At 39.8% G+C, this 12,114-nt stretch overlaps 1 protein-coding gene across 2 annotated transcripts in view; it reads right to left on the bottom strand.

The window, feature by feature from the left end:
• EXOC3 (exocyst complex component 3) overlaps positions 1-12,114 on the bottom strand; it is a 35,684-nt gene that overhangs the window by 10,332 nt on the left and 13,238 nt on the right. For both annotated transcript variants that reach the window (XM_074945114.1, XM_074945115.1), the window contains exons 4-6: positions 11,050-11,731; positions 4,604-4,721; positions 3,101-3,226 (exon numbers count right to left, since the gene is read on the bottom strand). In XM_074945114.1, coding sequence (XP_074801215.1) covers positions 3,101-3,226; positions 4,604-4,721; positions 11,050-11,731 — 926 coding nt within the window. The remainder of the gene's footprint in view (positions 1-3,100; positions 3,227-4,603; positions 4,722-11,049; positions 11,732-12,114) is intronic.

The raw sequence follows: 12,114 nt of genomic DNA, 5'->3' as shown, positions 1-12,114 counted from the left end.
CACAGTATTCTTGCCAGCAAGTTAAAAAAGTATGGATTGGATGAATGGACTATAAGATGGATAGAAAGCTGGCTAGATTGTCGGGCTCAACGGGTAGTGATCAACGGCTCGATGTCTAGTTGGCAGCCGGTATCAAGTGGAGTGCCCCAGGGGTTGGTCCTGGGGCTGGTTTTGATCAACATCTTTATCAATGATCTGGATGATGGGATTAATTGCACCCTCAGCAAGTTCACAGATGACACTAAACTGGGGGGAAGAGGTAGATATGCTGGAGGGTAGGGATAGGGTCCAGAGTGACCTAGACAAATTGGAGGATTGGGCCAAAAGAAATCTGATGAGGTTCAACAAGGACAAGTGCAGAGTCCTGCACTTAGGAAGGAAGAATCCCATGCACCAGTATAGGCTGGGGACCGACTGGCTAAGCAGCAGTTCTGCAGAAAAGGACCTGGGGATTACAGTGGACGAGAAGCTGGATATGAGTCAGCAGTGTGCCCTCGTTGCTAAGAAGGCCAGCGGCATATTGGGCTGTATTAGTAGGAGCATTGCCAGCAGATCAAGGGAAGTGATTATTCCCCTCTATTTTGCACTGGTGAGGCCATACCTGGAGTATTGCGTCCAGTTTTGGTCCCCCCCACTACAGAAGGGATGTGGACAATTTGGATAGAGTCCTGTGGAGGGCAACAAAAATGATTAGGGGGCCGGGGCACATGACTTACAAGGAGAGGCTGAGGGAGCTGAGGTTATTTAGTCTGCAGAAGAGTGACGGGGGATTTGATAGCAGCCTTCAACTACCTGAAGGCGGGGTTCCAAAGGGGATAGAGCTCGGCTGTTCTCAGTGGTGGCAGATGACAGAACAAGAAGCAATGGTTTCAAGTTGCAGTGGGGGCGGTCTAGGTTGGATATTAGGAAACACTATTTTACTAGGAGGGTGGTGAAGCACTGGAATGGGTTACCTAGGGAGGTGGTGGAATCTCCATCCTTAGAGGTTTTAAAGGCCCAGCTTGACAAAGCTCTGGTGGGGATGATTTAGTTGGAGTTGGTCCTGCTTTGAACAGGGGGTTGGACTAGATGACCTCCTGAGGTCTCTTCCAACCCTAATATTCTATGATTCTACCTATTCCTGCATATGCAAGAGATAACTTGGTATCAGAAGAATGCTCACAACTGGGCACAAGCTGAAGGTGCTCTAAAAATTGTGGGGTATGAGTGGGAAGGGAATGGGGAGAAGACATACAGATGAAAAAGAGAAGGGAAATAAATGAGAACTTGAGAGGATATACAGGCTACCTTTATGCTGGCAAGTTTCTGAAAGACTTTCATTGTTGCATTAGTAGTGGAGCTGCTCCACCGATGCGGTCAATGGTTGTAGTGCTAGTGTAGATCAGTCACCAGCATTTTAACTATTTGTCTTCTAGCCTTGTTCAGAAGCATAACCAGAACTGGTGCTAGTACAAGTGTGGATAAATTTGATGAAAACCTTAGTATAGATGAGGTCATGGAGACAAGGTGGGGAACATGTGAGAGACTGGGAAAAGAAACTCTCATCTGTTCCCTTAAGATATTTGCCAACTACTTTTAAAGGTAACCTGCAAAATTAAAAAAAATGGGTTTGTGACTACTTTTTATGATTTATAAAGAATGTTTGAAAGGCTCACACACACACAAAAGGGAGGTTGTTTCTACTTTTTTAATCTTAGAAACATCAGGAACATCAAGACCTGTCTTCCCTATTTTTGCTGAAGGACTTCTTTGATGATTCACATGTGGATTGGTGGGAGCTCTTAACTGAAGTAGTATTTAAAGGGTGAGGTTTTTGGATCCTTCAGAGAGCGCTTTTCCTCCCAAGTGTTTTAGGGCCTATCTACATTAGGAAATTTGCATTGGTGTAGCTATCCTGGTGTAAACCTCTAATACTGATGCACTGTACCAGTATGATTACTCCAGTTGCTTCCTGAAGTAAGTTACATGGGTAGTTTTGCATCAGTGTAGAGCAGGGGTGGGCAAACTATGGCCTGTGGGCCGGATCTGGCCTGCCAGCCGTTTTAAGCCAGCCCTTGAGCTCCTGCTGGGGAGCGGGGTCTGGGGCTTGCCCTGCTCCGGCGCTCCAGCCAGGGAGCAGGGTCGGGGGCCGCTCCACGCAGCTCCCAAAAGCAGCAGCATGGCCCCGCTCCGGCTCCTACGTGTAGGGGCAGCCAGGGGGCTCCGCTCTGCACACTGCCCCCACCCCAAGTGCCGCCCCCACAGCTCCCATTGGCCGGGAACTGCAGCCAATGGGAGTTGCAAGGGTGGTGCCTGTGGACGGGGCAGTGCGCAGAGCCACCCGGCCATCACTCCAGTTCCTATGCGGAGGTGAGACATGGCCACTGCTTTCAGGAGCTGCTTGAGGTAAGCGCCGCCCAGAGCCTGCACCTCTAAGCCTCTTCCTGCACCCCAACCCCTGCCCCAGCCATGATTCCCCTCCTGCCCTCCAGACCCCTCGGTCCCAGCCCAGAGCAACCTCCTGCACCCCAAACTCCTCATCCCCAGCCCCACCACAGAATCCGCACCCCCCAGCTAGAGCCCTTACCCCACCCCACCCGCACGCTACTCCCCCCCCCCCCGGCCTGGAGCCCTCTCCTGTACCCTGAACTCCTCATTTCTGGCCCTACCCCAGAGCCTGCACCCCCAACCAGAGCCCTCGCCCCCTCCCACACCCCAACCCCAATTTTGTGAGTATTCATGGCCTGTGATACAATTTCTATTCCCAGATGTGGCCCTCAGGCCAAAAAGTTTGCCCTCCCCAGTGTAGAGAATCCACATTAGGAGTTTAAACAGAAGTAGATATATGAATAGTTACTTCAGTGCAAATTTCTCTAATATAAACAGACTGTTAAACAGGTGTTAGCATAGAAATGCTAACAAAAAACTCCCAAATGAACAGTTTTAAACTGTCTGAATAAGAATAATTTCCCTTTTCATTCAGGTTTCACATTCTTCGTATCACTGATGTCATGAACCTACCAGTTTGCCAGTCAGTCGTACTCTTCCACAATTGACAAACCCTGACTTTCTAATGTAAAAAAAAAAAACAAGCAGGGAAATTTTTTAAATTAACTCATACCTGAAAAACAATAGCTGGGAGTGTAGTCTGATAGTACCCATCTTGATCTGCTTCTGGCTCAGTTTCTTTTATCCAGTCTTTTTTATCTGTCTCCAGTGCTTTTCGTAGCCAACCAATGATGTTGGACTGCAATAAATAAAATTAGATTAAAAAGGAACAGGAAAAAGCAAAGACAAAATTACTTGGGATCAAAATAGGAAAAAAACCCACCATGGCCTTTAGACAAATATTCCTTTTCATAATTAAAGGTATTTTAACTAATAAGGAAAATCAGTTTTCACTCACTCTCATGGCTACTGTTACAACAATCACTGCAGTATTGAGGTGCCATATACAAAACTGAGATTCACACGGATTATGTACAAAAAGATCAATACAACTTCAGACTACAATCTCACAAGATTCTAACTAAACTAAATCAAGTTTGGCCAGTATTTGGATGGGAGATCTCCAAAATTCAAAAAGAAATAGAACATTATATATAAGAGCTAACACTAACAAGTTTCGGAAGATTTGCACTGTAAAAAAGATCAACAAAAGAAATAGTATTTTTCATTCACCTCATACAAGTAATTGCAGTGCAATCTCTTTATCACGAAAGTGCAACAAATATAGATTTTTTCTTTTAACGTAACTTCACTCAAAACCATAATACTTTAGAGCCTACAAGTTGAAGCACGAAGGGGCATGTGACTGTTTAGCATATCTGGCACATTAATACCTTACAACACCAGCTACAACTGTGCCATGCAAATGGCTGTTCTCACTTTCAGGTGATATTGTAAATAAGAAGTGGGCAGCATTATCTCCCATAAATCTAAACAAACTTGTTAGTCTTAGTGATTGGCTGAACAAGAAGTAGGACTGAGTGGACTTGTATGAGGGGAACTGAAAAATACTATTTCTTTTCTTCATCTTTTTCTACAGTGCTAATATTTATAATAAAAATAATAATATAAAGTGAGCACTTTACACTTTATATTCTGTGTTGTAATTGAAATCAATTTATTTGAAAATGTAGAAAAACATCCAAAAATATTTAGAATACCAATTTAAATTTGTATTCTATTATTGTTTAACAGTGTGATTAAAACTGTCATTAATTGCACTTATTTTTTAAAATCTAATTAATTTGTTTTGTGTTAATTGCATGTATTAACTGCAATTAATTGACAGCCCTCTATATGTAATCTAACCATTTATGTGAATTTAGGAGTCGTTAAATTACAAAACACCACAGTGGCCACGTCTCATGGCTGATAACTTCTATACAGCATAAATAATCCTTGTGTTTTATTGAAATGTAGCCATGAAATCATTTGATTAACTGTTCAAAGCCAAATGCTCATGTATATGAAGTTCACAAAATTCATTACACCCAATTAAAGTTTAAGAAAAAGTCACAAGTTTTTCCTCTGATGAAACAGCATTTTAAGAATTTAGGTACAAACACAAGGTGTCTTATTTTTATTTGAAGGAGTCCAGAAGTTTACTGCTACTTACAGTAAGTGTCGACATGTACTTGCTAAGAAGCTGGTCTACCGCATTTTGTGAAATTAAAGGATTTAGAGAATTTACATCCACTTCTGGGGCCAGTTCGGAATTTCCCATCATCTCTGTACTGAATTGAAAAAATAAAACAAAGCCATAAATCGCAAATGAAGAAAGAAAAGAAGTTATAGAAATTTGAAACCGTTCTGATACGACTTCAACAGGTGATCTTCCATTATTTACAAGTCTCTGAAAATTCTTAAACAATCCAGGAAATAAATTAATTGAAAGTACAAAGAAACCTCAAAACCAGAACTACTATTTGGCTAACCAAAAATACTTAAAGTACTAATTCATTTACGTAGATATATTTTTAATATAGAAATTTTATCCCTATATCCATTTCTAAATTATTTTTTATCTAGAACTTAAAGTTACTAATGAGCAATCACTCAATTTTATACATAAAAACTAAATTGTTGTGCTGACTATGGATTTCTGACACAGACACTGTAGACACAGAACATATACATTCTAAAATTTTTGGGGAATATTAGTGTAAACAATTAAACATAATCAGAGCTTTAAGCACAGAAGCCTATCATCAGAAAGGAAGGAGTCAATAATGATCAAAATATCCACAGTCAACAATACTGATCATTCCCTAGTTTCTTTTAAGCAGCCATACAATAACACCATAGTTCTTTAAAAGTATACAATAAATATAAAAGAGGAGACAGTATATATACACATTGTTACAGAACTAGAAATATAGCTCAAATGTTCAGTACAATAGTGGTACTATATGCTGTAGTCATGATGAAGAGGTCACCTTTTTTCTAGGAGGAAGAAAGCAGGGCAATCCTGACATTTATGCAATTTAGCAAGGGCAAAAACAAAAATTAAACTCATCTGAATTTAAAATATTACTATAAAGATATTAAAGCAAGATGACAAAAATGTGCATTTGTACGTGATTAAAACCAAAGCATAAGATAGTAGCAACAGCCCTTCATCTTCCAAACCCCAAAATGGAGATATCCAAGGAAAGCATACACTTTCATAATTGTTTTATTACAATTATGAAATGGTTCCAATATCTGGAAAGAAACTTTTTACAGTGTTTTGTAAATTGTAAATGAAAAAAATTATGTAATCAAAATTAAGGAAATAAAAATTCCTAAAATGCAAACATAAATGAGAGTAATAAATATATTTAATATAATCTTAAAATCTATTTTATATTATTTCTACTTCACTTTTCTGAAGATAGCCACCAATCCCCGTTTCCAGGTCCACCTCACTGATCTTTTAGTTCACATATATCCAACACTGAGCTAGGAGGAGCTTTCTTCATAAACAATGTCCATTTTACCGAGCACGATATCAGCAAGATAATTTACAAATTTGAAGTGATATACTGAAACTCTGGAGATCACTTTGCTCACTACTGAATTGCAGCCATCTCTGAAGTGAAACATTTCCGCTCCAACAGCACTCTGCAACAGCAACACTATGCAAGAGTTCAGAGAGAGCAAGTGAAAAACTTCTTTATGCAATTGAAACTGTAGGGACTAATTTACATGGGCAAAGTGTAATTACTAAAGTTGGACATTGGCCAGGATACATACATTCTATCCCTGCTCTTAAGAAACAGGCTAGTGACCAGGACTTTACTTTTAGGTTTCATCCAAAAACATGGCACTTCAAGAAACAGAATGCTTCATAGCACCATTCTAGGGAATTGGCTCAAGATCAACTCAGAGGGAAGAGTGCCAACTACCAAATCACCACTATCACTTCCAGTAGCTCCTAGATATGTCTTAGGTCTGGTTTACACCTAAAACTTAGGCCAGCTAAGCCATGACACTTGGGGGTGTGCAAAATTCACACCCCTGAGAGACATAGTTAAGCTGACCTAAATCCTGGTGTAGACATGCTAGGTCAATTCTTCCGTCTATCTAGCTACCACCTCTCAAGGGGGCGATTGACTAATGTGATAGAAAAACCCTTTCCTTCACTGTATTAAGTGTCTACACTACAGCAATGTAGCTGAAGCACTGCAGCAGTTGCGCTGTAGTGCTTGTAGTGTAGACCAGGGATGTAAAATGTTAAGTGGTTAACTGACAAGCATCAGTCTTATTGGTAAGGTATTCCAGTTAACATTTAAACTCTGCTGCGAGACTCCGCTCCCAGGATCCCCACCCTCCCCCCACATAGGTCCTGGCCCCTCCCGTCATGGGTCCCGGAGGCCGGCAGCTCGGCCCCTAGGCATGCTGGGGCAGCAGTGGAGCCTAACGGATAAACGTTTACTTTTTTAAAACGTTATTTACATTGCTAGTGTAGATACAGCTTAACACTACAGCTAAAAAAACTACTCACCAATGATAAATTGGAAATTTTCCATGCCAAGTGCTTAGGCCATCAATTTCTGCAGAAAAACATCCTTTCAGAACAGGAATTGTCTCTTTTCTGCTTGTGTGCATTATCCAGTCCCAACTGAGATCTCTGGGTGCTACTATAATAAATTTTAAAATGTTCCTAGCCCTTACTGTTGCAAAAATAACATTCCAAATGTAAACTATGCAGTGACGTCTTCCTGAGCATGCAGGCAGTTTGCCTGAGGTATTTTTAAGAAGCTTAACATGTTGGTATCTAAGCACTAATCCAGTGCCTCTGCTGCCATCCAGAGGTTTCTGTGACACTATATGATTGAAACACGACCATTTAGATCCTTAACATTGCCACTGTTAGACAATTGCAACAAATATTTTACAAATTATGTCATGTAAGGTACCAATGGAAAAGTCACAATCTATCAAATATGATTATCCTGTTTGTATGTAAGTATCGCTTCTGTATCTAAAGTTATGAATATTGACTATGTACTGGTATTTCAAATGTATTTGCTCTTGGGGTAACACCACAAGGTAATTTACATCCAGTCTGGCCAGCACATTGTGAATGAACTATTCAAGTTGATGGCCCAATTAAAGAACACAGTAGGCCATAGAAGAAGCTCGTCCCGGCCCGGTTAGCCTTCCTGTGGACACGTTAGCCATAGTACAGGTAATGGGTGCTCCTCTGAGTCATTCATTTATGCAAGGGACTAACTCATATGACCCTAGACTCCATCTTGTGCCTGTAATTTTCCATAAACTAAGACTGAGAGCATCCCCTCCACATGGGTGAAGATATAAAAGACCCTGGAAGCATCTCCATTTTGCCTCTTCCATGCTTTGATCTGTGAACTTACAATAAAAGGAGCATTCCAATCAATGGACAGAGGGCCTTCCAATCTTTTGGAAATTACCAGAGACTTTACAAGCCAGCAGTTTATGCCATCACTGCTTCAAGCCTGATACAAGAACTTTGCAATGAATGGATGTATTTGTTTTCCACAACCATCTGAACTCTCTCCTCTTTCTTTTTTCTTATAAATAAACCTTTAGATATTAGATACTTAAAGGATTGGCAACGGCATGATTATTGGGTAAAATCTGAGTTATTTATTTACCTGGCTATGTGGCTATTTCTTGGGATTAGAAAAACCCTTTTTTTGATTAAATTGGTTTTAAATAACCACTCACCATAAAGTCTAGTGTATGCATGGTGAAACAAGGGCTGGGATACCTAAGGAGACTGCATTTCTGACTTCTTGTTAACCTGTGTGGCGAGACAGAAGTTTACTTTTGTTACCGGCTTGATATATCTTATGGAAGAATAACTACCAGTTTTGGGGTGGGTCTGCCCCATTTCTCAGCAGTTTGTCCTGAATCTGATATTCTCAGCTGTGACCCACTGAGGCACGGTGACAGTTTCCCAAACAGCAGCGGAGTAAAACTCACAAGACTTGTCAGTTTCACAGCTGCAATTCGGACTCCTGAATTCCATTCTGTTTGCTGCGGTTCACTGGGTGTTATTCATAGGAGAAGTGGACCCAAAAACAGACTGGTAGAGGGGAGTTTGTTTATTTAGGTTATTCTGTGGCACTATCACTGCAGTTCCTGAATACTTCTAGCCTCAGGGAACCCACATCATCTTCATTTTACAGATGAGGAACTGAGGCACAGAGAAATTAAGTGACTCACCCAAGGTCAAACAAAGCAAGCCTATAGCAGAGCTAATAATAGAGCCCACACCTTCTATGTCCTAGTCCTTAACCAAAAGATCATTCTTCCTCTCCACAAGACTCTTCTCTTTCCCCTTGCAGTACCCAGAAGATTAGGAGGAAGGTACTGTGTTAATACTTCCCCACCCTCACCAGTCACAAGGCTCTTAGGTGAGCGAGAGTCAATCCCATCCATTTATGCCATCACCAACTAACTCTACTGTAACATGGGCAAAGATATAGGGGCGATGGATATCACTCAGGTGGTAAAATCAGATTTCTAACAGTTGTGTCTGAAGGTGGCTGGGCTTCAGAGTCTGGCATTGCCCCTAGATCTCACGGCTGACTCTCCTCCCTCCATTTTTAACGTCAACAGCTTATTAGCGTCTGCTAAAACACAAATTTGGATTTAGGCCATGACTCTAATGCAGTCATGAAAAGTATTTCTAGGACACTTTCTGTATAGCAGTTTGTTTGGCTGTATAAAGAAATAGCACCAGGACTCCAAGGATCTCAACTCCTTAAAAGACCGTTGTAAAAGTCAGCTAATCTATCAGAATTAAATATTTATTTGAGAGGAAGCAATTTAAGCCTTTTAATTCACTCCAAGCCTCACTTAATTTCTCCTCTACTCAGCTATTAGACATAGATTCAATTCACAGACAGCTTCTGAGCCAAATTTTGGGAAAGCGAAATAAAACTTGACTATTTTAGAATTCCTTTGTCTTCCAAATTTCATATGAGCACTATACATGACCTTTCTGAGATCTGTAAATTCTCTTCAGTGGAGAAAAATTTTCCATTTCTAACCATGATCACTGGCAGATAATGTTGAAATCGGTTGCATTTATTTTTAAGTTACACCCAACTTGCCTAGAGCACGCACAGGTGCCCTCTTTATCATTTCTTTACATTCAAATAAACTACTAGAGTAGACAGGAAGCAGGGCATTAACTTAGAAACTTTTTCTAGTTAGGAAGAGTATGAATATCTCCTGTTCATCATTGTTGTTTTTTTTCCTTTGTTCTTTGTTGCTTATTGTTTTTGTTTGTTTGTAAGGCAGACTGAAAGTACAGATTTCCAGACTCAAGATGCATCCTGGAGCTGGTCACAAAAAATTCTGCAGAGTGATTATGTTTCATGCCTATTCATTGTCAAATACTACTTAATACCTAACAGGTTTAGACCAGACTCAACTAACCAAAGAAAATTATAGCAAAACCAAGCAACCAGCTATAAAGAAAGGGTGTACAATTCAAGTCAATGCCAGCCATTGAGAAGAGTTAAGTAAACAAGAATGGTATTTACACAGCATGAGGCAGGAACCACAGAACATGTATAAACCTAATGTTTGCCTGAAAGCTTTTTTTTTATAAACTAAATGAGCAAGGAATCAGTAACCCCAATCCTACACACTGGCAAGACAGTTTTGCCTTAAGCTATTGTTCCTAATTACTTTTATGAATAAGACTTTTTTTTTTAAAAATCACAAATATGTGTTTGATGCTGTCCTAACATTAATCACACCACATAAAAGAAAACCAGAAAAAGAACTTCACTGTACCATAGGAGACAACTTTTGGGCAGAAATTCAAGCCACCACATTCTCCCCACCACGGAGAAAATTTCAGTGGAAAGTTATCACATTCTTTTCTACACTGCAGTAATCACCAACTGAAATTCGAACAGCCAGAACCCTTGCTGAATGTGGAAGTGGAAAGTAGGTAACCACAAACATTTCCTGGGACTGTTGCCCATGCCCAAAATTTTGGTCACAAATACATGTAGAAGTTTACAGGAAATGTTTTCAGTAAACTTGGATGTAAACATAGTCCATTGAACTCTAGAAAATACTCAGCTAAATCTGCAAACAAAGATTTTTTTCAGATTAACAGGTGCAAGCAAATGCATCACTGCATTAAAATGCTAAAAATTTACAAGGAATATGAGATAGCAAACAGATCACAACCAAGCCATTTAAGAAGCACTAGGGTTTAGCAAGAGAGCTACTTCGAATATGCAACAAAGAAATGCAACAGTAACCTTGAATTAAGATTACACTGCTTTCTGTTTAGAAAGAAGTCCCTTTCTCTATTCCTTAAATATGTATACACACAGACACAAAAACACGCATCCCCAAAATCTAGATGCCTAGCTAGGTATAACAATTCTGCACAAAACATGATATAAGCTCGACAAAAGAACTTATGGGTCTATCAGCGTATAATAATATTTCACCACATATCTGCACCCTTATCTGCATATACTATCCAATTATATATGTAAAATATTTTTTATTTGAAGCTATCCCTAATAAAACAGTTTAAAATAAATAAGTTGCCTTTACCTTTTATATGTATTTAAAACCCAAGTTAAAAGGCTAACAATCTCATTTGCTTCCAGATCTTCTGAAGCGAGATCCTGCATGCGTGTGGACAAAGCCTGGTGGTACATGCTCAATAATTTTTTGAAAATGTCATAATGTGGGGGAAAACATTGAACCATTAGATTTTTGGCCACTAGCAGATCATCAAGGACATATTTGCGTATGATTTCCAGATGGCGCACAAGCCACATTTTGTCAGATTCTCTAGTATCTGCTTGAGTGCCTTCAATCCTGGTAGTTACAGTTCTGTCCAAAATATTGAACATTTTTTCTTTCCACTTCTTTGGCCTGCCAGGAGGAATGAACCCAGTTTGTTTTTTCCGGTCTAGCATGCGCCTGTCTATTTTCTCTTCCCTCTCAATTATCCTGACAACTGAGACAAGCAAGGTTGGGTCTCGACGAACAGTAACTAGAGATCTTTGAACCACCATCCAGAGTTGTTTGGCAAGCTCCTCAGAGAGTTTTTGCATATCCCCAAAGTAAATATGGATGAGATTCATGTCATGGGTGTTCTTGCTATCCATACGATACTGCTCATACATCAGATCATCACGAGAACACTCTAAGTCCATCAGCTTTCGATGGGCTTGCAGAAGTTCCCCTTGCTCAGTCAAATCCTGAGTCTCCCTAACAATCTCTGGAACTGAAAAATAAAGACAAGAAGGAAAAACTAGTAATATGACACTATTAGGATACAAAAACAAATGTTACAAAACCCTAAATGTATCAAGAGAGACTGTAGAACAAGAGTAGAAAATTAATGAGTTCTATTTGCTGGTCTGGTTCCCCCTAAGTAATGGCTCACAGATACGTTCAAGAATTGCTGCAAATCATTTTTAGGTTTTTAATGACTGTGCTACATCTTTAATCATAATCTTTATTTTGATTATAGACCACAATATCACAGATTTCTAGAATCATATAGCCAACAGAAGGCATTTATTTTTGTTTAAAATACACAAAGCTGTATGAATAGTCAGTGTACTCACTATTCCCTATAATATCAGTAGTTGGGATCTTCTTGCA

The sequence above is a fragment of the Natator depressus genome, chromosome 2 (genome assembly GCF_965152275.1).
Source record: "Natator depressus isolate rNatDep1 chromosome 2, rNatDep2.hap1, whole genome shotgun sequence".
Taxonomy (NCBI): Eukaryota; Metazoa; Chordata; order Testudines; family Cheloniidae; genus Natator; species Natator depressus.
The sequence above is the reverse complement of the archived record's forward strand: the minus strand, read 5'-3'. Positions and strand labels throughout refer to the sequence as shown.